Consider the following 26,421-nt stretch of genomic DNA (forward strand, 5'->3'; position numbering starts at 1 on the left):
ATGTCTCACAGATGAGGAAACTGAGGCACGGGGCAACGATGGGACTTTCCAGGAGCACACGGCTAAGCGAGTGCAGCTGGGATTTGGACCCAAGCAGGCAGTCTGGCCCCACAGTCCAAGCCCTTACTGCAACACCTCACCTCGTACAAAGACACAACGGACTCAAACACAGAGCCGCCCTCAAAGGATCAGACGTAACAGAAGCCGCTACCTCAACAACTTACTCGAGTAACAGATACAGTAATAATAATACGAGTAACTCAGAGGCACGGGGGAACGCAGCAGCGGGAGGTTCAGGGAGGGACAGGCTGGGTCGTAGTGGCGTGCTAGGGGAAGCGCTGGGAGCGAGTGGAGGCTGACAGGCAGGCAGCCACCAAGGCTGGGCCAGGCTGGCCAGGCCAACATGAAGCAGCAGCCTCCGCTAGCGTTAGAACCAACCGGAAACTGCTGTTCACTTGGAGTCAGACTCTCACTGCATTCGTTTGTTAAGAACACAATCCAATCACAAGCAAAAAATGTCTGAAGTATGCTGCTACAGACTGTGTCTTAAAGGTGATGCATTAACAGGGATCTTGAGATCATTTCTCTTTCCAGGAGTAGAATCTTCTTGCTAATATGTAGATTCTACCGTTCAATTTTCTATTAGATTTTTCTTATACGTGAAAAAGTTCAAGGCGGCCTGTGATACCTATCATGCGGTTCCCTGAGGCTTAATGCTTCTGAAGACCATGAGGACGGCACAGAGCTCACCCTAAGGAGGCCAGAGCCTGAAAAAAAAAAAATCAACGTCTGCAGACCACTTCTGAAGATACCCCTTCCCGAACATTTTCTCCCCTCTCCATCCCACCTCTCCATGGAAGGACAGCAAAAGAAGGGCACCTGACTGGCTCAGTCGGTGGAATACGCCACTCTTGATCTCAGGGTCTTGAGTCCAAGCCCCGTGTCAAGCGCAGAGCTTACTTAAAAATAATAATTAAAAAAAAAAAGAACCAGCGTAAGTTTTTCTTCCACTTCTGGCTTTACAATATGCACAGCACCCCACTCACCTACCACAAAGGCTAAATAAATGAAGCCAGAAAATGGCAAGTCAAATGCTCCTCATCATACCTCCGACATCTAAAGTGGGGATTCTCAAACGTCACTGTGCACACAAATCCCCAGGGCATCTAGTGGAAAGGCAGATTTTGATTCCACAGGTCTGGGGAGGGATCCACAGGTCTGGGCCTGCGTCGCTTAGAAAGAGAAAAACAAAAACCTCCCAGGTGATGTCAATATTGCAGGACCACGGATCATGCTCTGAGTAACGAGCACAGAGTGTATTTTACAAACTGTAATTACTCCAACGTGTTTCTCCTTATTACAAGAAGGGAAGAACACAGTGGGGAATACAATTAGGTTTCTGGCTAGTGACTTGTTTACAGTGAAAACAAACAAAACAACCTAGCAACTACCCCTCTTCGGACCCTGCTGGCGGAAATCGAGTGTGCACTCCGTGCGTTTCAGAGCGCAGAAGCAGAGCTGTCTCAAACCCTCGGGTCTCCTCTAGCAGATCGAAAAACCAACCGTGAGTGAAACTACCGAGTGAAGAGTAGAGAAAACGTCGACCCTGAAGATCCCGAGGGTCTCCCTGCCATCGTTCTTATGACACCGGTTTCTCTAAATTTCAGACGTTATTTTAAAAAAGGAAAATATCTGTTTCAGCCTCGGACGCTGTCACTTTATCTCCCTTTGCTGGCGTTTCCACAACATGGCTGTGGCTGAAACTCCTCCATCATTCTTCCTGTTGGCACTCGGGCAGAAAGTGCTGGTGTTCTCTTGTCCCTGGGCATCCAGCTGGGCCACCTTCCCCGGGCTTCCCTGCCATTGTCAGGTGTGGTCACAGGCAGCGGAGGTGATGAGCGCCACTTCCGGGCCTGGGCCGAGAAAACCTCCTACGCTGGGTGCTCCCTCCGCTGCTCCCGTCAATGGGACGCAGCACACTCCCAAACCCAGACGAGGTCTGAGCCGTAAGACAGCAGGAGCCTGAACCTTGACTCTGCCCTGGATAAGAGCTGCCGAACCAGGAACTTTTGCTGTATTAGCCACTGGAACTTGAGGGCTGTCCGTCCTAGCGGTCAGCCAGCCTTGATGGACATACTTAGTATCACTGAACTTCGGAGACTTTAAATTACAAGTATGAGCTTGATTCCTGGAAACAGTACACAAATGTGTCATTCAATTTAATATTTTATTTTTAATTTTTTTTTAATGTTTGATTTTGAGAGAAAGAGAGAGATGAGTGGGGGAGGGGCAGAGAGAGAGAGAGGGAGACAGAATCTGAAACAGGCTCCAGGCTCTGAGCTGAGTGGTCAGCACAAAGCCTGACGCGGGGCTCCAACCCACAAACCGTGAGATCATGACCTGAGCCGAAGTCGGACGCTTAACCGACTAAACCACCCCGGCGCCCCTCAATTTTTTAAAATGTTGTTGTTTGAAATCTCCATCTAAGAGGAGAGCATCTACGAACTCACTATAATCCCTCCTCTCACGTGTTAGAACCCGAAGCCCAGAGTATTCCTGAGCCAGCAGCGGTGTGTGACCTAAAGCTGATGGGAACCGGGCTCTCGCTGTTCACCGTGTGGGTGAACAGCTCCCACTCACGTGTGCCCCCGAATGTCCGTGCTCTTTGCTTTTCTAAATGGCAAATACCATATAGTGGTATATGCTGAATGTGTCCCCCACAAAGAGTTGAAGTCCTTGCCCTCAGTACATCAGAATATGACCTCCTTTGGAAATCAGGTCACTGTGGATATAATTAGTTAACACTGCAGTCACTAGGGTGGGCCCTAAGCCAGTATGACTGGCGTCCTGATAAAAAGGAGAAATCTGGACACAGAGAGGACTCCGTGGAGACCGCGCCGTATGAAGACTCACAGGGAGTAGGTGGCCATCTCACAGTCCTTAGAAGAAAGCAGCCCTGCCCATACTGTGATTTCGGACTTTGGGGCCTCAAGAACAGTACATCTCTGTTGAGTTGCCCAGTTTGTGGTGCCTTGTTAAGGGAGCCCTAGGGAACTGATAACATCGAGTATCCAACCTAGCTATGCAGGGCAGTTTTTACAGGAGTCCTAGAAGCTTAAAAGTGCTCACTATCTTGCTTTTCTGGCAACAGATTACTTTTTAAGAAAATTCTCGGGGCCCCTGGGTGGCTCAGTCAGTTAAGCGTCCGACTTCAGCTCAGGTCATGATCTCACAGTCTGTGGGTTCCAGCCCTGCGTCGGGCTCTGGGCTGACAGCTCGGAGCCTGGAGCCTGCTTCTGATGCTGTGTCTTTCTCTCTCTCTGCCCCTCCCCTGTTCTTGCTCTGTCTCTGTCTCTGTCTCTCTCTGTGTGTGTCAAAATAAATAAAGATTAAAAAAAGTTAGAGGAAAAAAAGAAAATTCTCTCCCTGAGGTATTCCTGAGTGATAGCCAGTGTCCTGCCTTGACTGCCGGAGGTTCAGACAGCGGTGGGGGCCGCCCTTACGAGACAGGAAGAGCCGGCACTCCTGGTTCTGACCTGCCCTCTGCTCCCCTCGTCAGCCCTGCTGCCCTCAGTTCCCCTTTCCTCCTGCTTCCTTCCTTTCCCTTGAAGTGCTCAAGGTACTGACGTTTACAAGTTCACTAGCATCCAGGGGCACCTGGGTGGCTCAGTCGGTTAAGCATCTGGCTCTTGATTTTGGCTGAACTCATGATCTCCTGGTTTGTGAGTCTGAGCCCGTGCTGGGCTCTGTGCTGACAGCAGGGAGCCTGCTAGGGATTCTCTCTCTCCGTCTCCCTCCCTGCCCCTCCCCAGCTTGTGTTTTCTCTCTCAAAATAAATGAACTTAAAACAAAATTAGAAGTTCACTCGTATCCAGCCACTCTCCAAGCACCAAAACAAGTCTCAGGTTCCCTTACAACGTTCTAGTTCCGTGACGTAAAACCAGCTTCTCTGTAACGCTCTGTGCAGGCAGCCCTGTTGTGCTACAAATGTGTCAACGTGGTCACCGACGTGGACCGCGAGGGGGGCCCATGCAAAGGACAGCTTCACGCCGTCCCAGGGATGGTTCCCATTCCGGGCAGAAGAAGACAAAGGCTGGCTGCTGTGGACCACTTAGTCCCCCAAACCCAGTCGCCCACTGGAATCATTCCGGAAACTCCTGAATAAGAGCAGAAATCCATGGGGCGCTACTCCAACCGTGAAGATTCTGACTCAGTGGGCCTGACGTGGGCCACGGGAGCTTACACCACCGTGGTGACTCTACCACGCGGCCTGGTCTGGGAAGCAGATTTAGGGCGTTTGGCTCCTGTAATAAATTTCAGCTTCGTTTCCCACCTTCTCATATTTCTATGCTTTTCAGCAGACTTCCTGAGTGTTCTCGCGAACGCTCGAACACACAAAAAACACCTTCCACACTCTGGGGGAAAACACACATACACCTGAACAGAAAGTCTACGTAGTTCCCCTCCTGCCCGAAGGGGGCCCAGGCCAGTGGAGTGCTGGGTCCCGTGGTGTTTCTCCCATGGGCGTCACCTGCCCCTGACGCCACAGTCGGACTCCTGTTCCGCTGTCGCTCTCCATGCATCCCGCACAGGTCTACACGTTCGTGCTCCCACGGGCGTCAGTGGCTCTGCGCTGTAGGCCCACCTGCACCTGCCCCTTGGCCTTGCCCTTGAACTTCCCACCACCCCGGGGGACTCACTCCCCTGGCCTCTCCCCTTGCTCCCACACCCTGCCCCACCCAGGCGGGACGACACCTCGCACCTCTGTCTCCACAGGCTGCCTGGGCAGCCTCCTCCCTCCTATGCGGCAGCTGCTCCTCTCCTCTCCCTCCTCCCTCCGATGCGGCAGCTGCCCCTCCCCCTCCTCCCTCTGATGCGGCAGCTGCCCCTCCCCCTCCTCCCTCTGATGCAGCAGCTGCTCCTCCCCTCTCCCTCCTCCCTCCGATGCGGCAGCTGCTTCTCTCCCTCCTCCCTCTGATGCGGCAGCTGCCCCTCCCCTCTCCCTCCTCCCTCCGATGCGGCAGCTGCTCCTCTCCCTCCTCCCTCCGACGCGGCAGCGTCCAGCTCTTCCGCCACCCACACCCACACGCTATGCCACCTACATCCTGTCGCGTAGCTTCAGGCCTCCCCGCCGACGCGCCGTCAGTGTCTCGATGTACTTCTGCGAACGTGCCCGTTTCTAATTTTACTTAGATTTACTTTAAACGTTAACGGGGCATTCTTGCCATAAGTATAAAAACGGCACCCCTGCCGCACACGTAAAGCAGCCATAACCACGCAGGACACAAAATAAGTCTCGCTTGACCCACCAGCTGGAGCTCCGCGTGCAGCATCCTCCCCCCGCAGGAGCCCTGCACGGGTCAGAGAGCCAATGAAAACCTACTCGGAGCCTTGCCCCTCGAGGCACGAAGAAGTCTGAAGGAGCCCGAAATGGGAGTCCCCCGGGGCGCTCTCCGGTATCTCGCAGACACGTGTGGGGTCCCGTCTGCGCACTGCCCCCCACCGACACTTGCACCACTGGTGGTCACGTCCCGACCTCTGCGAAAGTCTGACTGATGAGAACCATGCTCTGCCTTCGAGGCTTAGAACGCACGTCTCCTCCTTCATAAAGCCACTGCTCACCGGCACAGTCAAAAGGAAGTTCTCTGGCCCCTGAGCTCCAACGACATCTTTACCATCCACTTGGAAGCTGGCCTCAAAAAAAAAAAAAAAAGTAGGGGCGCCTGGGTGGCTTAGTAAGTTAAGTATCCAACTTCGGCTCAGGTCATGATTACATGATTCATGGGTTTGAGCCCCATGTCAGGCTCTCTGCTGTCAGTGCAGAGCCCGCTTCGGATCCTCTGTCCCTGCCTCTCTCTGCCCCTCCCTCACGTGCGTGCACATACTCTCTCTCTCTCTCTAAAATACACACTTAAAAAAGAATAGGATCCTTCGTCTGACTTATGATTCCTGCAGGACTGCACTCCCTTGAGCACAGACTGGGCCATCCCTTTCCTAGGAGCGCCTGTCACCTCACCTTCCACACAAGATGTCATAAGCACAGGTGAATAAATGACATGAATCAATTTCTGAACGCATTCTGTGAACTTCTTCTCTTTTGTAAAAGCTTAACGAGGCAGATTCCAAATTCTGGGATGGCTTTATTCATGGTCACCCTAAACTGGAAACAACTCCATGCCCCTCGGTGACTTCTTCACCAGCAACCAACTACCTTCTGCCCGCACGCAGTCACCCAGGGTGTCCTCCACATCTGGCTTCTTTCACAGAGGGATCGTTTTGAAACTGCAGGACACCTGGTCCAGTTTAAGCTGCTCTCTGGCTTCCTACCGCACGTCAAACAAGATCCACAAGCCCCAACGTGGGTGGCTGGGCGCGGTATGAAGTAAGCCCTATCTGTAAGTTTATCCTACTTCTCCTCTCCTGCACCACCACCCCCCACCCCCGCTCGCCCCCCAGCCTTCTGTTCTCACACTAGCCACATCCTGTCACTTCCCAGCTTTGGCTCCAACTCTGCTTGGCTGGCTCCTTTGTGCCCTTCAGGTCAGCTCAAGCCTCCAGGGGCGCCTCTGTCACCACTGCGCCAGCTTCTCTCCCTCTGGGACGTCACCCCCTGTTTCTTTCCTGGCATCTGTCACAGTCGCTACTGCCTTGAGCCTCCTTCCCTGTTGTCTGAGTGCCTCTCCAACTGGGATGTGGGGTCCGTGAAGGCAGGGACTGTGACGATCTCACCCATTAGGCTCTCCCCCCATATGGTGCTCAGGACACAGGCTGGCCCCTGACAGCTGTTCAACGAAAGGATAATTCACAACAGGGAGAACCAGAACGAGGGGCTGGAAATCCAAGCTAGGTTAACATGGGTGAAAGTACAATCGGGAGCTGTTGGCATCCACGATGTTCAACTAAATGGTAAGTTTTCCGCAGGCGAACAGCACGCCAGAGACACAAGTGTCTGGGGGCTGCCGCAGCAACACTGTGAAAGTGGGGCCTTCGGTATTTCTGTCATGTGACCCGAACAGATGAGCTCCTACATCATGTATTTGCTCTCTCGTGTGAGCACTTACTGAGGACACAGCACGTGCCCTGCAGAGAATAAGCTCTGGAGGGTGATGAGACGGACAAGCCTCACCCCCGCTCCCAAACACTCACAGGAGGAGCACAGGGGAATTTTAGGGCAGCGGAAATACTGTGTGTGATGCTACAATGGTGAGTACACATCGTCCCACGTCTGTCCACACCCACGGGACGTGCAAGTGAAACTTCACATAAACTGGAGATTCTGGGAGATGGTGTGTGAAGGCAGGGTCGTCAGCTGTAACAAATGCACCCCCTGGTGGGGATGTTGACCGGGGGGGCAGGGGCAGAAGGAATAGGGGAAATTCTTTACTTTCCTCTTAATTTGCTGAGAACCTAAAACTACTCTAAAAAAAATAAATAAATAAAGTCTTATGGGGGGGGGGAGGGAAAAAACAAAGTAACCGCCCCAGTCCTGTGGGAAAACCACCATGGAAATACCAATTACATTCTGATGAGGAGAGTGAGCTAACAAGGTGCCGGGGGAACAGGGAAGGAGGCTCAGCAGCAAAGGTTCACAGGGGGCATGACCTCCCCAGGCTGGTAGGTCACGGAAGACAGAACAAAGGCACAGCAGAGAGGTCAGGGAGCAGCCCAAGCTTGGCCTGAGCCAGACAGGCCTGCAGGGACTGGTCACCAAAGGCTGTCTGGTCTGTTTCCAACAAAGACGAGCCATGGAAGGGCTTTGAGCAGAGAAACAACGAATCAGATCTATTTCAGAAAGAACTGAAGCATGTTGAAATGACACATGGAAGGAGGAACCCTAAACCGTGTGACTTCCTCAGCTACCAAGAAGGAACAAATGACATGTGTCAACAACTCACCGTATGACAAACTTCTGCTTTTATCTCTTTCAAGGCTCGTTCAGAAAACACACAACCACAGCACCGCAGGAAGCAAAACCTGGAGAAGGAATCCAAAATGGAAGATGACTTAAGTAATAATTTTTAAATTACAGCCGGATTATCAGCTAACATTTGTTCAGTTTAGACAAAGGCCAAGGGCTAAAACAGAAAAATGGTCACATTTGATTCCATTACAGGAAAAAAACTAGTACGTCCTATATACCTATTTATACATAGAAAAAGAAACAGAAATAGGGAAAAATACAGGCCATGGTCCCATTCCTGCTGCCTTGCAAAAATCCTTTAGAATTAAGTCTCTCCTACAAATAAGATAAATACATTAAAAATAAAACCACAAACATAAAAAGTCAAAAGACAGAATAGGAACTCAAAGAGAGAATATTTTATATATATATATGAGATTGAGTAGGAGTATTCAAAATGCTCTTAAAAAGCAAAAATAAACAGTGTGCTAGAAAAATGGGCAAAAGACATTCACATGTGATTCACAAAAGAACTATAATTGGCCAAAACATAAAAAATGTTTAACCTCAACTGTTACAGAAATTCACTGCAAAACGTCATATAATGTTTTACGTATCTGACAATGACAAAAGAGACTGAAGGTGTCCAGCAGGAAACTGAGGAAACAGGCATGTCTGTTGGGGGGCGGGGGGTGGTGCAGCACGGTGCATCTTAGAAGGACAATTTGGCAGAGTCCCGCACGAGAATCACCTTTCGGAATGTCTCCTATAAAACCTGCCGACGAGGGTACAGATGCGTAAATATGTATTTATGAAGTTGCGTAGGACAGCGCTGCTTGGAACAAGGAAAAAGAAAGCACCTGAATGTTTGTGAGCAGAGGAATGGGTACATAAGTTTGGAACACTCACACAGCTATAAAAAGAGTAAGGTAAATCTGTATGCAAGGCTATAAAAACATACTCAAATGAGAGAAGTAGGACAAAAAAGAGGTTACGATATGTATACTGTGTTGAACACGTTTACATTTCTATTGGCAGAGGCGTAGGGAAGTGTGGTGTATGCGCATTGGTGCTGGGCGGGTCTGCAGGGGGCACTAAACTCCAAACAACCAAGAATGCTGCCGCTGGAGGCGAGGACTGGGGGAAAGGGGCAAAAATCATCAGGTGTACATTTTACTTTACCTGTTCCTCTAAAAATGCCACAATAGAAGGTCTCTCCAATTCCCTAGGGATTATAGTGGCTGCAGCTTGCCTCAACAAAAACCCAAGTACCAACAACCATACTAAATTCACTTACTGTTGTTTACGACAAAAAAAAAAAAAAAAAAAATTCTATTTTATGGATGCTTACCAACTACTAGTAATTTAGTAATTTAAATTTGTTTATTTTTCTTTAAACAAAGGTTCAATGTTTTCATTACACCAGTCACTTATTTCTATTTTTCTCTATATTTGAATCTTTATTATATAACATTCAATAAATGTACAAAGTAACCCCCAAAGCAATTTTCCAGTGTGGAGGCCCTATTAATAGCAGGAGGGCAAAGCCAAAACACACAAATTCACTGGGAAGAGAAAAGAGAGGTTAGCCAGGGGATGAAAGGGAAAAACTAGGGAAACCACAGTTGAAGCAAAAGCTGTAGGTAACCCCTGCTCAAGACCCCAGAGTTGAGTCTGTTTCTGCTAAGTTCCTCTTTTGGGGTGAACCATGGTTTTCTTTAAACAAAAAAAAGTGGGAAGCCAGACACAAAAGGTCAAACACTGAGTGATTCTATGTATAGGCAGTATCCAGAAGAGGCAAATCCATGCAGACAGACAGCAGACTGGCAGTGGCCAGGGGCTGGGGAATGGGAGGGACTGCTCCACGGTCAGGGGTTTTCCTTGGGGGTGAGGGAGACCGAGGAAGGAACTAGGCAGAGGTGCTGGCCTTTATGTTATGACTTTCACTTCGAGATAATGTGTATGTACCCATGTGCAGAAACACACACAAAAGTAGGAAAAGCTTAGGTAGGTGAGTCGGCTTCCCCAGAATATTGCCTGCTTGACCCGAACAGTGAACTTTAGCTTTTAACTAATCGATTAATTCTTCTTTCAGCTCTATTTAGGTATAATTGACAAACACAAATTATATACACTCAGGGTGCACAACTTGATGATTTGAGACGTACACACACTGCGAAATGATCACCATCAAGCCAATTAACATATCCACCACTTCAGTTACCACTAAATGGTAAACTCTGAGGGGCTTAAAGGATTTAAATTCACACTGTCTGAAGAGCAGCATCTTTAAAAGCTCCCTGGGCCGAAAATTTCACTTCTCTCCAAATCCATAGAGCCACAGGTTATTCCAATTCGGAGCACGGTGCTTCCTCCCTCAGGCACAGTTTGCCCCGCATGGCGCACACACGTCTGTTAAGCAGAAGTGTGCAAAGGTGCCAGAATGCTTCAGGTTCAATGTGGTTGTTTACAGACCAACGGAAGTTTTTACTTAGGTGAGCTACGTCTCCCCTCCGCCCCCAGCCTAACTCCATTTCCTGAAAGAAAATGGTCAAAAATTACTACCTTCCACATGTAATGTGTTAGGCAGAAGATTCCAGATGACAACTGGGACTACCAGCTTTTAAAGATATTTCTAAATGGTGGGAAAAGAGGTTAAACCTTTGGCTCACACTGAGGCATCCTATAAAAAGGCACCTACTAAGCCATTCAACATTCATATTTTTTAAGGCAGAAGTACACAGGTCACTTACGTTCGCTACACCAATGTCAACCTTAAGATTTCTGGTGCTCTGGTCAGAGGATTTGTTCGCTCCAAATTTAAAGCAAGTTACCATCACCAGCTGGGTGTTTAGCTGACTGACTGACCACACATTTGGTAAAACGATTTTCCGCTGCCTGTTTTTCGGCAGTTATAAGGAAAAGGAAGTTGTCTGGTGGGCAACATTTGTCCTTTGCTGTCTCTCCCAGAGGAAAAGACCAAATAATGCACCTCCCGTGTCGCATGAGGAATTTTAAAAATCCCTCCCTACTTTCGGCTCTCCTCCTCTCAGGAACAGAAGGCACAGGCACCGAAGCTGAGTGCACCACGTTACAAACGGCCGCCAGGGAATTAACACGGCCTTGTGCCAGCTCCGTTGCCTCCGAGGCACCCCCAAACCAAAGGACGCTTTAAGCAGTCTGTGCGATCATAAAGCTACGGCGCAAACCCTAACAGTGCCCGTCCGTCTGACCGGACTCTCCATCAGCTGCCCCACGTCCATTACTGACCTGTGCCGGCCATTCATCTCCAAGCCCACAACGGGGCAGATGAAACGTGCCCGCTGGAGGTCATCGTGTTTGTCACCCTTTGTGTTTCCTTTATCCCCTTCCCAGGCGGGATTATCAGAAAGCCTTAGTTCTGTCACATTCTGTGAAAAAACATCAATATTTTAAGAATTCATCTGATAAGTGGATCCTCCTTAGCCTCAACGACCGCCGAAGTCAGCAGAGAAATTGTTATTACAGTCCTTTCCCGTCCAAACCTCTTCTTCCTACTTTCCTTTGGCCGTCACTTATAATATGAAGAAAAACTGAAACCACAAATTGTGATAGGAAACGAGTTTTCCAATTCACTGACTGGCAAGTGAATTAGTTAATTTCTACTTTACAATTATTTTGACATTTAGGGGAAAGTAACTTTGGACATGAAAAACTATGCCACTAAGAGAAAGCTCTGTATCAGTTTCATCCAGAAAGGAACATTTTCCTTCTCTGCAGATGAATCCTCACTGAGGTGTTCCATATTACTGGCCGCCCATGTTTGTTTAATAACTGAACCGACAGTAAAATCTATGAGACCACGGTCTAATATCCAAAGCAGAATATTAGCCAGAGAATACTATTAGATCCCAAGATCTGGCCATTCAGGTTTTCAAAAATTCACCTTCACAAGGAGTGATCTAATGGCTCCACTTGAGCATCTCACATTTAACCCACCATTTTGATTTCAGCACTCCGGACAGCAGCCGAGAGCCTTGAAAGGAAAGCCACTGTGCCTTGGGTCGGCTTCCTGGTTGATGCGGCCATGTGTCTCCTCAAGTTCTCTAAGTATGTGTGGACTAGTATATGACAGTAATGATAATCTGGCATATTTGCATCATTGTATCTGAATCCTTCTGCTTTTACAGTTCTGATTTCTTGGAATTTTTTTCTTTTTTGCATTAAAATTAAAAGTTCAACCATGTACCTTGAATATTATTTTAAATATAGAACTGTATAAATTAATTTCAATGATCATCATATTCAAATAAGATCACTACGCTACCATGGGTCTTTTAAGGAACGAATTCTCTTCCCAAGATAAAAGGTGACAGAAATCAACATGGTTATTTCTAAAGCATGACTTTAGCTACATCTCAGAATTACGAATTTGCCTGAAATTAACTTTTCTTGTATCCTGTAATCATTGCAAGAATTCAAACAAAAAACCTAATATCATAATAAAAATTTTAAAAAGAAAAAGAAAAGAAAAACCCGAAGCCTTATAATGGGGAGTCAGGGATTCTGGTTCTGGGTTAAATGCGTCATTCATTGTGTGGCCTCAAAAAGTCATGGATAGTGAGAATTCCCACCTGTGGGATGAAGTGTTTGACAAGCTTGATGGTCCCCAAGTTCTCTGCCACTTTTCTGATTTTTCTCCCATCGACCAGATTTGAAAGATTTTGTCCTCTCAACCAACTTCCTTTACTAAAAAACTTGTTTTTCCATTTAAAAAAAACCTTTTTTTAATGTTTATTTATTTTTGAGAGAGAGAGAGACAGAGCGCGAGTGGGGGAGGGGCAGAGAGATAGGGAGACACATAATCTGAAATAGGCTCCAGGCTCTGAGCTGTCAGCACAGAGCCCGATGTGGGGCTCGAACCCATGAACCATGAGATCATGACCTGAGCTGAAGTCGGATGCTTAACCGACTGAGCCACCCAGGTACCCCCTTGTTTTCCCATTTTTATGAAAGGACTTTAACTGCCAATCAGAATGTCTAAGTAGCAAGAAATACTACACTGATTTCATAGTGATCTACCTAGAAGTCTCTAGTTCTATAAGAATTATAGAATTGAATAAAAAATTCAAGTAGCCAAGCTTTAAATACAAAAATGATGTCTCCAAACATTTATTCATCACATTAACAATTTTCAAAGTTCTTTTGCACGTATTACATCATAACAGATTTATAATGCAGGAAGGCCAGGTGTGGGAATTTCTGGCTTGAGCTTTAAGTGACCTACCCCAAATCACACTCTTATTAGATGGCTGGGTGGGACTGGAATTCCAAATCTCAGCCTTCAGTCTATAATGTGCACGAATTCTACAAAATAAATCTTGACCACTGACACCCTCGGAGCACTTCAGAATCACCTGTCTTACCTTGATGCTTTTAATGTGAGATGTTGCCTTCCCAAGAGCCTTTTCAGAAGATTTGTCCAAAAGGAATTCAATGACGGCATCTTTGTTATAAAGTCTGCAACAATAAGGGTCAGTCCAAACACTGTGGCAACAATCAACCGCCACACAAAGGAGGAAGAACTAAACTGAGCTCAATCCAAAGTCATCTACACTGGATAACAGAAATGGCTTGCATCGCTAAAAAAGTAAATTAAATCCTGGTTCAACTATCTCCACAGCATACAAAGAAAGAAAGTAGTTTAAACCAAGGGTTGCAACCTGGCAATCTGAGGACTGATTGGGATCTGAACAGTATGGAAATTTAATATAAAAGTACACATTTTCAACTTTCCCTGGGGAAAAAAAAAAAAATCAGAGGTTCTGGAACCACTGGGCCCACTTTCTGGAACAGCGACAGCTGACTAGAAATGAGTAGCAGCTGCCCTTTCAGACAGGACACGGACTCTCCAGTTTTCTCCAGTCCCCACCATTCCCTACAGCCCCACATGGCTCCTTCATGCGTTTATGTTTATAACGGAGCTCCTACTGGCCCCTGAATTTTCAGATCATGAATTAAATAAATCAAACTGAATAGGAAAATGCAGAAACATGGTCAGAGACAAGGAATGATAACCTAGACTTCACACATTTGTTTGAGATGATTCACATTTCATGAATCAAGAACTGTCCTTACACACTGAAATCCTTCTAAAAATTACTGAATAAAAACTCATCTCAATTAAGTAAAGGAACCATACCTGCCAAGTTCACAGGCAACTATGGGTCGCCTTAGTATTTCCTGACTTAAAGTACAATAGTTCCACTGGGCCACTAGTTCAGCATCTTTGTCAACCTAAGGGAAAAAAAAAAAAAAAAATCCTTTCAATTAACTTTCACCTCCGAAAGACATCTGGTCCGCAGTTCTACATATAAAGGCTAATTCAGTTTTACCCCATGTGATGATTTTTGTCTTTGAAAGCAAAGATAGCAACACACGAAGCTGGGACTTAAAAAGTCCAAGTAATCAACACCATCTCAAATAAGTTCCCTCCAAATGTGATACCTAAAACAAAACATTCACATCAAATAATTAAATTGCCTATGCAAGCTGCATATAAATACTAGCATTTGCATCTTTTTGAGTTATTTATTTTTTGTAGTAATCTCTACACTCAACGTGGGGCTCGAACTCACAACCCCAAGATCAAGAGTCACACACTCTTTCAACTGAGCCAGCCAGGCAGCCCTGGCCAGTATTAGCCCAAATACTAATTTGTATCTTAACAGTAAGTTAGAGAAGCCATACAGAAAACAGTAAGCAGTCCTACTTAATTTCTATCAACGGGAAAGGCCCCAAAGCTTTAGCAGAATATAAGGACTCAGGACTCAGAAAACAGGTTTGTTGTTTTTTAAAGTTCAGCACAAAGACTACAGAATTCTTTTAATGTAGTTTAAAAAATTTTTTTAATGTTTATTTTTGAGAGAGAGAGAGAGAGAGAGAGAGAGAGAGAAAGAGCGAGAGAGGGGTAGGGGTAGAGAGAGAGGGAGAGACAGAATCCGAAGCAGGCCCCAGGCCCTGAGCTGTCAGCACAGAGCCCGATGCGGGGCTCGAACTCATAGACTGTGAGATCATGACCTGAGGTGAAGTTGGACACTTAACCAACTGAGCCACCCAGGTGCCCAAAGGCTACAGAATTCTTAATAAAAATCACCAATTTAACACTGTTCATTAGGGAGCATATCAAATCCTTACCCACATTATGAAAACCCAAACATAAGACCTTCCATTGCCCTCAAATGCTATTTCACCTACATAATATTCCATGTCCCACTCGTTTCCCCTCCTAAAATGCCAAACCTGAATAATATAATAGGATGGCATAAGTGGGACAAAATAGGAAAAGACAAAAATGAGGAAAAATTCCCTTCAATTTAATTTCTACAGTAACAACTGCTTACGTGTTTACTGTGTGCCAAGCGCTATGTTAAGCAGTTTCTGTGACTTAATCTTTTAGCCCTCATAAAAACCCTGTAGCTTAGTATTTTTACTTTGTTATCGAGGAACTGGGAGTACCAAGAGGTTAGGTTACATGTCCAAGGTCAGTCAACAAGCACATGAAGGAACTAAGAACCCAAGCAGGCCGGCTCCAGAGACCATGCTTCTAATCGCTCTTTCTATTGCCTATTATTTCAAACAGAACAAAATAAAAACAAAACCCGCGTTATGGCAACTGTTATTCTATCTATACCCCAGGTCCAAGAGCCACACCTTGACAGCTTAAACAGCTTTTATCAAGATTCACACTGTAGCTGAGCCCTGAGAAAACCTGCCACCAGTGAGGTCAATTTACTACATTGTCTGCAGATGCAAAAAAGCCATTCAAGTCCAGGATCTACTTTCTGGATCCCTTACTTTCTTTACCCATAGTCCTTAGCTGATTCAAAAAATATCGGGAGAGGTGGGGGCAGGGAGAAAAGCCATAAACTAATCTTTACCCAGGGATCTAAAAATTGGTAACCCCCCAAAACTTCTGAAAACATTTTTTTTTCCAAGGTCTGTCTTCTTTTCAGGGCAAGGTCTTAAATTCCAGACCAAACACACCATATGAGTAATCAAAAATATTAAATTACTATACATCTGGGGCACCTGGGTGGCTCGGTCGGTTCGTAGGTTCAGGCCCCACATCGAGCTCTGTGATGACAGCTCAGAGCCTGGAGCCTGCTTCGGATTCTGTGTCTCCCTCTCTCTCTCTGCCCTCCCCGCCCCCCAAAATAAATAAACATTAAAAAGAAATTTTTTTTTAATTACTATATATCTATCCGAAATGTAAGCAATGCAAAGGCTGGACTCTGTTCCCTGCTGTGTCCCCAGGGCCTAGAATGGTGCCCATGGCAAGCATTTAATAACGTATTTGTTGAACAAATAAGAATAACACAAATCTATCCTGCCTGAGCGCTCCGGCTGTCCCCGATCACCCTTTCTTCTTTTCTGACACCCTGCCGAGCTTTTCATTAAGGTGCTCCCCTTCAGCCCTGGCCATGAGTTAACAAAACCAGCTGCGTGCTTTTCTGGCAAAGCTCTTATGAGTGTTGACTCTCCAGCATGAGCCTATGCACATGTAGGTGTGATCAGAGGGCGCCTCCAGTCTCTTGAGTGCTCATTCATTCTTGCATCCAACGCTTATTTACCAGGTGCTGACTGTGTGGCAGAGGTAAGACACACAAGGTCTCTGTTCACGTAAGAGAAAGACAGACAATAAACAAATAAAAACTGTGATTAAATACCATAGAGAAAAACAAAGCAGCAGAAGAGAACAGCCAGGGAATGTATTTTGCAACGGTGGAATGAAATGACATTTGAGGAAAGAACTGAACGAAGTAACAGAGATGAATGATATCTCAGCGAACGATGTATCAGGTTGTGGACATTCTCCTCCAGGCTGAAGAACACAGGCCTGTGTCGCTGAAACAGAACGAAAGACCTGGAGGGGGGTAGAAGATGAGGGGTGAGAGAGACAAGGCATCTGATCACACAAGACCTGGTGGGATTTTCTTCTGAATATGACAAGAAGCTGCTGGGCGGTTTTAAATACAGTGGTGATATATGAGGTTTACCTTTCAAAAAGCTTTCTCCAGCTGCTGAATGGAAAATACATGGAGCACCCACGTGTGCCGGGAGCTCAACTGGGTGCTTTACGTGCCTTCTGTTATTAAAAAGCAATTACTAATGCTTCCGGGCGCCTTCTGTTATTAAAAAGCAATTACTAATGCTTCGGGGCGCCTGGCTTAGTCGGTAGAGCATGTGACTCTCGATCTTGATGTCATGGGTTGGTGCCCCATGACGGGCGTAAGTTATTAAAAAATAAATAAATAAAGCATTAAAAAAAAAAAAAGTAATTACTAATGCTACCTCTGAATTCCCGCATAAATGGTTGGAAATCCCGGCTTCATTAGCTATCAGTTGTGTGATCTTGGTCATGTTACGGACTCAATTTTCCTGTTAGTAGCATGGAAATTATATACAATGTTCTCGGTTACCTATGGGAATTAACAACTACCCGCTCATTCATTGGGTACTCACCATATTTACTGTGCCAGGAACTGTGCTAGTCGTAGAGAGGGAAAAGGCAAAGCCTCTGCCACAGGGAGCTCACCTTTCTCTGTGCCGGGCCTTAATCAACCACGAAGGCAGTGCACAGAGTGGTAAGATAGCTTTTTAGGAGAAGGGCCTGCTCTCGTGTGGATAAGGGAACCTTTGGGAAGAATTCCCGGAGAAAAGGAAGTTGGTGTGTACAAAACTCAATCAACAGCAGCCACCCGTATCCTTGATACTAACTAACGGCAGACGGGCTTTAAATCCTGGCCCTGGCACTTAACTAGTGGGGTAACTTTGTCCTCCCAGCCCTCAATTTCTAGGTCCGAAAAGCGAGGATAATGACAGTAAGAACTGTACGAGCTACCCCATATAAAGCGTACCCCCAGGTGAACGGCAATAGCAAGCACTCAATAAAGGTCTGATATTAATACTGTCGGTAATTCTGAGTTCTCCAAATGAGCACGGCAGCGTCAGGAGCCCCGCTGGCTCACACCACCCCCACCTCCCCCTCGCTCCCTGGGGACCCCACACCCCCGGCCCCCACCGGGCCCACGTCGCTGACCTTCTCAACCTTCTTCGGCCCCTTCACCAGTTCGTGTCTCTTGGGGATGGTTCCTCCGTCGCAACCCATCGCAAACCGGGAGTCAGAATCCCCAGCAGCGACCACTTCCGGGAGTTTCCGGCGACCGCCGCAGTCACTTCCGGCGCGCCTGGATGACGCACTACGACCGACGCGACGCAGTGGGGCGGATCCGTTGCCAAGCCCCGGTTGCCATGGAGAGCGTCGCTAGGCGGTGGGCGAGGCCCCGCGGCCTCGCCTGCCGGAGCGCGCGCGAAGCCTTGAGCGCCGAGGGGCTGGCGGGGCGTCCCTCCCTCCTCCCGGTGGGCGCTGGATTTCTGCCGCCCTGTGGCGGTCGCTCGCCGCGGTTCGGGAGCGGGGGTGACTCAGGAGCACCCCCGGTTCTCGGGCCCCGACCCACCCCAGCACGTCTGACTGTGGGTCTGGCACATCCCCGGAATGGGAGCGCCTGGAGGGAAAGGGGTGAATTTTATTAATGCAATTAATGATGCATGTGAATGACATCTGTTGTGTCAGAGAACCATCACGTGTGCAAAGGAGAACTTGTAACTGAGCACCACCGTGACTTTAACACTCTCAACAAATCCCGTGAAGTGGTGTTCTAGTAGATTCTGGGGGAGTAAGATTCTCTAGGCCTGCAACTTTCATACTGCCCTGTGGACCGTCTATAGATGAAATGTTGCAGAGTTGGTCCAGGAATGTATCTGATCCACAGCCCCCTTTATTTATTTATTAAAAAGCAGGTGTAGTGAACAGAGGCAGCTTTATCAAGGCTACACTGGTGTTTGCTTGCCTTTTCCAAGAGATAGGTTGTGTTAGGTCCATAATGAGAGGCCAAATCCCTTGCAAAACCCCGGCTAAAATCCATGACTGCTTTCAGGCTCTTGACTCTCTTTCTAGTTTTTCCTTTAATTATGGTAAATATTAGGGGAAAGTCTAACCACAGCGAGTAAGGTGGACCTATACGATTGGATGTTACCTTGCTGACCACAGTGAGACATAAACAAACAAACAAACAACCCTGAAAATATTCCCCAGTTGGGAACAGAAAACGTGGATATGAAAACTTCAAGGACTGTAACATTGGATTCTCTGTGACTGCAATTGATGGGAATTTAAAGAAAATAAACCTTTTAATCCGTTGGTCTCTCATTGCCTTATGATTTATTTTTATGCCAATCACAGGAATTGTAAACTGTGAGGGTGGGGACTTTGTTTTAGTCCCCATCGTAGCCTCGGTGCCTGGAAGAACCTTTGGCTCGCTCAGTATGTATTTCCACAATAAGCCCAAAGGAAGTACAGACACGTTCAGCGAGGGTGATAAGTCCAGTTTGGGCAGGCCCTAAAACTGCTACGTACTAGGGGAATCCACTTACAAGCACAGAAATAGAAGTCCTGGAAAGATCAAAGGACTCGCCCAAGGTCCCACAGCTGGTAGGAGGGAGAGCTGGGACTGGGTTCCAAGATTACTTTTCTCCCCCAAAGGACGGAAAATCAGGGACGGAATAGCATAAACCCAAAGATCTTTAGACAGACTCTCAAACCAGTGCTCTTTTCTGGCAACAGAGTCTGCCCCTCCCCTAGTTCATTTGGAGAAGTGAAAATAGAAATACCTGCTCTGCATTTAACCATGGCGGTGGACCGGGAGATTGGGAGGCACGGTTTCCTCTGTCTTTGTAACTTAGGAGGCAGGGGGTACAACGCCTTCCATTTTCCGAATGACAAACCTGAGACTGAGCTGTGCAAGGTGTCTTGGCTCAGGGGCACACGGCAGGTGAGTAACAGGAGTTCAAGATGAGAGGCCTTCTCAAGTGAGGCCCATGGAACTACAAATGCCACGTTCCTTACCCTCTTCTCCAAAGCTACCGTGACACCCAGCAAAGCAGTGACCACCGGGTGGGCCGTTGAAACTCAGGCAGCTGGATTCTTTTTTCTCTTCCTCCTTGGTTTCCTCATTTAGAGTATTGGCTATTAGGCTACGCTGTGCTACCGAAAATACACAGCTTAAGCTTTTATATAGTTAATATCAGCGGTAGCAACTCATTTGTGTTGAGAGCTGGCTAAGTATCAGGTACCTCACTCGGTGTTTCACGTGCTTTGTGCCATTTTGCTTGAGCCACATTAGACACGCTGGAGTCATCAGCTGCTGTTACCTTCCACTGCCTTTGCTGAACGAACTGACACGGGATATTCCCTTGTGAGGATCTTTGACGACAGCTTTGCCCCAGCCAGGCTGTGGATGTGAAGGGTGGGAGTTGGATGAAACCAACAGAAAGAAAACCATGAGCCCCTAGCAAAACCAGTATTTCTTAATCCCAAAAGGGTGTTGGGACCCACTGGAGAATTTGAGAAAAAGTTTGGACTCACTCCCCGTGGAAAAATATCGGTCGTACATAGAAAATATTGCTGTAGGTAATACGAATATGTATCTCATTCACCAGCTCCTGAGGCCTCAGCCAAGATCAAGTAGTTTAAATGTTCCTACTGCCTGTTGCAATTGTTTCCAAATGTTTTAGTCTTCTGAACCGTTGAGGGTTTGATTTCCTGTGAGCTCTCCCCCTGCGCTGTAGTTTGAAAATCTGTCTGGGGGCACCTGGGTGGCTTAGTCTGAATGTCTGACTCTCGATTTCGGCTCAGGTCGTGATCCCAGGGTTGTGGGAGCGAGCCCTGCGTCAGGTTTGTGCTGAGCATGGAACCTGCTTAAGATTCTCTCCCTCTCTCTCCCTCTCTCTCTCTCTCTCTCAATAAAAAAAATACAAATACAAATAAATAAAATTCTGTCTGGACAAGGCTGACAGGCAAAGTGACTCATTTTGAGAGTTGGCATGAAAAGCCAACAAATATGTGTTACGGTTCTTTAAGACTTTTATAGCCACATCATTCAAGGTTACACTTAAGAGGATGTCCGAAGGAGGGTTAAAGTAAAATAAAGTGGGAAATGCAAGTAATTACTGAGATAATTCAGGACAAAAAAAAATGTACTCTTAATTGGCAGTCTTAGGGAAATATTAAACATATTCCAGGAATATACAGGCCTTATGTCTACCCATCCGAGCTCATGTCTCCCCCTTCCCCCCAGCACCCCCTCCTCTCTTGGCCCCAGTCACACTGGCCCCTTCTCTCCTCTGAGGGCTCTAGGTATGTTTCTACCTCTGGGCACCTGCCTTGCTGTCCCCTCTCCAGGAACACTCTTTTCCCCTATGTGCCAGGCTGGCTCCCTTGTGTGACTCAATGTCTGCTCTAGGACCCCTCCTCCGAGCTTCTCCCCTGACCACTACCCCCACCTTGATTTAATTTCATCATGGCACCTACCACCCCTGGCATCATATTATAAATTTAAATTTTGACATCTTGTGTGCTGTGGATTTTTTTTTTGCATTGATTATGATTGTTTAAATATTGCATCAAAATAAAATGTATCTTGGTTGCTAGGTTTTCGGGTGCCCCTTTACATTTTGCGTTCGAGGAGAATGCCTCACTCACCTCACCTCTTCTCGCCCTGGTTTCCTGCCGCCCCCCCTTTCAGCTGGAAGGAAGGCTGCACGATGCAGAACCTTTGTTTTGTCCCCTGCAGCACCTCTGGTGCTCAGCAGAGGCCTGATAAAGGGAAGATACTCCGTAAATATTTGTCCCACGAATGAATGAAAGGAAAAAGGCATTGGCAAATCAGCCTACCCTAAACGGGAGACTTTTGCACAGGGGAAGCTTTGGGAGAGCTGGATGCATATTGGGGGAGAATATAAAATTTTTAAAAGCTGTTTTGTGTGTATATGTAAAAAAGATAGTTGCCCCCAAACCAGAAACACAGCTCCCCAGCGCTTGTCACACTGGCAGATCTCTTAACTGGGTTCCTCACTTACATCCTCCTGATGAAATTTAACTTAATTGAGGTCAAGTTGCTATCACCACGGGCACCACCACACCAGCCACTATTTCCTCTCCCTACCTTGAAAGGAAGCAGTACAGAGTTCTGGGCATTAAAGAAAACTACTTAGCAAAACGTTGCTGAAGGTAAAACACACACACACACACACACACACACACACACACACACACCAACAACTGATACTATTCTACTTTTAAATGTTTTTCAGAAGTAATTGTCCTATTGAATTAGTGGATACTCATCCCATAACTGCTCTCTTTCAAAAAAAAAAAAAAAAAAAAAAAGGGAAGGAAACACATTTAGCTAACAGCAGCAGTTTTCAATTGTTTTAAAGCCAATGGTTTTGTACTTTGTCAACAAAGTTGAACTTGGTTTGAACTCATGTCAAATATATATATACACACACAAATATGTACAAAAATATAGAGAGAGACAAATATGTCTCCAGATATATTTAAATTTAAATATTTATTTATTTATTTATTTATTTATTTATTTATTATTTGAGAGAGAGACACAGAGAGAGAGAGAGAGAGAGAGAGAGAGAGAGAGTGAATCCCAAGCAGACTCCATGCTCAGCTCTGAGCCCAACGTGGGGCTCGATCCCATGACCCTGGGATCATGACCTGAGCTGAAATCAAGAGTCAGATGCTCAACCGACTGAGCCCCCCGGGCGCCCCAACCACATACGTTTCTCTACCTGTCTGCCTACCTACGTCTGTAGTGTTCCGAAAGCAATGGAGATCTGTTAATTACCTGTTAGAGTCTCTCACTTTTGAAGGACCGAATGAGTTAAAACGTCTAAAGTGTTACAACAGGGTCTGGAAGGTAGTAATCACTTATTCAATACGTACTGCTGTCATTACTATTGTGCGAAAATAATCTTGCCCGCTGGCGTGAACACCCATGGGTGCCTCCCCGCAGCCACCCCTCCTTCTTGCGACAACATTCCTGACTTGGGTCGGGGCCCCCGTTGGGACGCAGCTCTCCAGGGTCTCTCGCATTTCTGTATGTCCTCTGGGCAGAGGCGCTGACGGCATTTTGTTCGGGACTACCTCTTCTAGGTTGTTTTCAGCAAACACCCTTGGAAGAGAGAGGTGATGTCTCCCTCCGGAGCAGAAAGAGAGCTCTGTTTGCTGCCCAGTAAAGGTCATGTTTCCCTCTGAGGCGAAACTTGGCCAGGTCTGCACAGAGGCCATTATAAAAGACCGGGGTCGCCTACGCTCAGAGTTCTTTGGCTTTGACACAAGCCCCCAGTGCGCACAGCATCACCTGTGCCCTCCTTTGCTTTGCCCTGGGACTTGGGGTCAGGTGGAAAGAAGGAAACGTGAAGCACAAGCTGCTTGCGATGCTGTGAGGAAACTCCTTCGTCTCTGTGACATAGCCCGCCTGAATAGTGTCCTTAGAAGGCTGGCTCATGAGGTTGGCCTTTGGTTGCTTATAAAAGCTGGCATTTGGGGAGGGTTCCCAGCATCCCCAGGGTTGATAAGAACGGGTCAGTCTGCCTAAACTGTTCATACAACGAGTGTCACTCGTGCTGGCTACGTGCTCTCCTTCTGGGAGCCTGGAGTTCGGGAAAAGGCTGCCGACCATAGGAACCCCGGGCGTGAGGCTCTCGCGAGCTTCCCTGGCTGGGAACATCGCACGTGTGCTGTCACAACTTGTTGCTGGGGCAGTTAGAAGTGTCCCGTGTGACCACGGGGACAGGACTGTTGGCCACTTGGGCCTGGTGTCCTTTGAACCTCACTCTGAGTCTTTCCCTTTGCTGGCCCCTTTCACTGCAATGAATCATAGCCACGACCGCGAACATAATGCTGTCTTGGGATTCCTCCTAGCAAATCATTGGACCTAGGGGTGATTTGGGGACCCCAGACATACCCTCCGATGCCAGCATCTGTGTCTTCTCTCAGCATCCATGGAACTGGCAGGCTCACTTGTTGATTTAAAGCAGGGAGATCTCAGACGCGTGATAGTTGTTGGGAGGGCCATTCTTCTCCCTCTCTCCAGACACATGGGACTGTGTGTGTGTGTGTGTGTGTGTGTGTGTGTGTGCGTGTGGGTGAATCCCGTCTAGGTCAACCTGGGTATTACATGCCCTGCTTGTCGTGGGCTTTCAGGGGCAGGCACTTGCTCTAAGCCAGCCCAAGCAGAATCAAACCATTTTCTTCTCCTTTGGCTACAAACCAAGGATATAACCTGGGGCAGCCGCCTTGCAATCATGAGTGTTAACACAGGGCAAGTGGGACTGAGAAACTGGGCACCCACACCAGCCGGCCTTAACGCCAGGCTGCCCCTGGGCTATTTTAAGATACTTGAGTCAATGAATTTCCTCTATTGCTTAAGAAAGATTGGATATGGTTTTTGATCGCTTCCAACAGCAGGAGTTCTAACTGATACCGATCACGGCTGTTCAAAGAACGGGGCCTCCCTGTTCTGGCGGAGAGAACCAAGCCAGCCCCACAAAAGACGCGGTGCTCCTTTAGGGACCCTACGAGTAACTCGGTGAAAATAACCAGCCTTCTAGCAGTCAACAATCTAGAAGCGCCGACCAGGCGAAGAGCCTGGATCTGGTGACATTTCGGGTCACTTCCAGCCCAAAATGCAGAAGGCGTTTAGTGGCTGAGGTGTGTGGAGGGGATGCTGTAACCATAGCAACATGAGCTGAAGTCCCAGCTGCAAGGAGCGGAAAAGGAGGTGGTTTGATTCGAGAGGCGCTTCCTGCAACACCCTCAGACCCGTGCCCGGCAGTCGGTGTCCCGTCCACACCATACCTCCTGCCTGCACCACCACGAGGGACGGCTTTGCCTTTTCCGTGCTAGCCTTGCGCATGAGCACTTGGCCTCTACTGCGTCTCCTCGCACACGTCCGGGAGAAGCATTTGAATAAGACGAGTCAATATTGGAGGCTTTGCTTCGGCCCCAGAACCCGGGTGATACGGATCAACGACTCTTCCAAGGAAAGGATTGCTACGAAGGATGTTTTGAGTCACGATTATATTTACGTAACGTTATAAACGGTAACAGATTTGAGACTGTTGAGGCATCAGCCTTTTCTGATTGGGCATGCTGAATTTACCGACCCAGAATCTGTGATACACAAAATAAATTAACAAGGAACCCAACAGAACATGTTATGTTGGAAATATAACACGCGTCTTTAACTTGGTTAGGATGAAACAGCAAATATGTACAGAGTGTAAGAGGCAGACACATAATTTGTACCAAATCTCACAGAATTAAGTCAGTCCGAAATGAAAAACAGAACATTTGCTGACGGTCGCAATAGGAATTGATCATCTGAAAATAAGTCTCTCCTCCTTGACTTTCACCCTAGCACCTGATACGTTGTATATGTATCTCTCCATCATTTGTCCCTCTCCCCACTGGACTGTAAACTCCCTGAGGTCAAGGGCTCTGACTCACTGCTATACGCCCAGCACCTAGAATCTGACATATAGTACATGCCCAATAAATAAGTGTTGAATGAGTGAATTTAAGACAGGCGTGCATTCAACCAACATAAAATTGGTTTCTACCATGTCACTTGGTACGCCGACCCCACATGCTGCGCTAAAACCTTAGCGAGGTCCTTACTTAATACCTGGCTCTCTATGGGATAAGTCAATGTCCTGGGGTAGCTTGGCCCTTGGCAATACCGGCTTTGGCCACCGTGGCTGTTTCTGCCCGTGGCTGTGGCCCCGGGGCTGGCTTCTCGCATAGGACACAGTTGCACGGCTGGGGACTGGCAAGTTGAAGCTAAGAGGTGAACAGGGAGAAGGCGGGGGAAGGAGGCTCATTCCAGCGCCCCCCTGAATTGCCGAGTGTGTTGTTCCAGCTTCTGGGCCTCGGCCTGGAGGTGCCCCAGGGCTGCCGGGCTGGGGTACTTGAGCACAGCGTGCTTGGTGGCCAGCGCGAGGTTCTTGAGCAGGCTGCAAAGGTGGCTGCTGCCACAGAGAATCTCATTGCGCATGTCCCTCTCCTGGGTCTCCTGGCACAGCGTGTCCACCAGCTTCTGTCCCACCATGATGACCAGCTTGCTCTGCGCGATGAAGATCTCGGGGGGCTGGCTGTTGCTCAGGCTGCTGTTAAATACGCCGATGGCTTTGAACAGTGCCCCGAAATAGAGCCGGCAGTGTTGAGAAAGGTGGAATCTCTTCTCAGGGTTCTGCTGACTCAGAGGCCGGGGGGTGGGGGAACAAGGATGCTGGAAGAGGGAGGAAAGTAATCGATCAGAGGCAGATTTGATCTCCAGGCTGTGGGTGTCTCCCTTCTCCTGTTTCGCTCAACGTTCTAGACTTTATATCAGAAAAAGTACAGTTTTGTGTGGGGAGCCCCACCGTGCACCATTTGCCTAACAAATTAATGTTAATGTTTTCAAAGCACGGTTACATATGAAGTATGGTATTTACATATACAATATTATATATTGCATTGTATATATAATCTTACGTGTTAAATACATAAAATCTCATTCAGTATTCTCAACAAACCATTAGAAGCCCCTTCTAAGAAGCAAATGGACAGAGGTGCCTGGGTG

At 47.4% G+C, this 26,421-nt stretch overlaps 2 protein-coding genes across 6 annotated transcripts in view; both read right to left on the minus strand.

Moving 5' to 3' along the window:
• RTF2 (replication termination factor 2) overlaps positions 1–18,126 on the minus strand; it is a 41,295-nt gene extending 23,169 nt beyond the window's left edge. For 2 of the 4 annotated variants that reach the window (XM_045444157.1, XM_045444156.1), the window contains exons 1-6: positions 17,982–18,120; positions 14,082–14,176; positions 13,306–13,399; positions 11,171–11,310; positions 7,896–7,974; positions 5,623–5,694 (exon numbers count right to left, since the gene is read on the minus strand). In XM_045444157.1, the coding sequence (XP_045300113.1) occupies positions 5,623–5,694; positions 7,896–7,974; positions 11,171–11,310; positions 13,306–13,399; positions 14,082–14,176; positions 17,982–18,050 (549 nt within the window). In that variant the 5' untranslated portion in view covers positions 18,051–18,120. Of the gene's footprint in view, positions 1–5,622; positions 5,695–7,895; positions 7,975–11,170; positions 11,311–13,305; positions 13,400–14,081; positions 14,177–17,981 lie in introns of all 4 variants that reach the window. The other 2 variants (XM_045444159.1, XM_045444158.1) reach the window with 2 other exon arrangements.
• Positions 18,127–24,859: 6,733 nt separating this feature from the next.
• CASS4 (Cas scaffold protein family member 4) overlaps positions 24,860–26,421 on the minus strand; it is a 37,958-nt gene continuing 36,396 nt past the window's right edge. For both annotated transcript variants that reach the window (XM_045444161.1, XM_045444160.1), the window contains one exon: positions 24,860–26,088. In XM_045444161.1, the coding sequence (XP_045300117.1) occupies positions 25,678–26,088 (411 nt within the window). In that variant the 3' untranslated portion in view covers positions 24,860–25,677. The remainder of the gene's footprint in view (positions 26,089–26,421) is intronic.

This window comes from Leopardus geoffroyi, chromosome A3 (genome assembly GCF_018350155.1).
Source record: "Leopardus geoffroyi isolate Oge1 chromosome A3, O.geoffroyi_Oge1_pat1.0, whole genome shotgun sequence".
In the NCBI taxonomy this organism is placed as follows: domain Eukaryota; kingdom Metazoa; phylum Chordata; class Mammalia; order Carnivora; family Felidae; genus Leopardus; species Leopardus geoffroyi.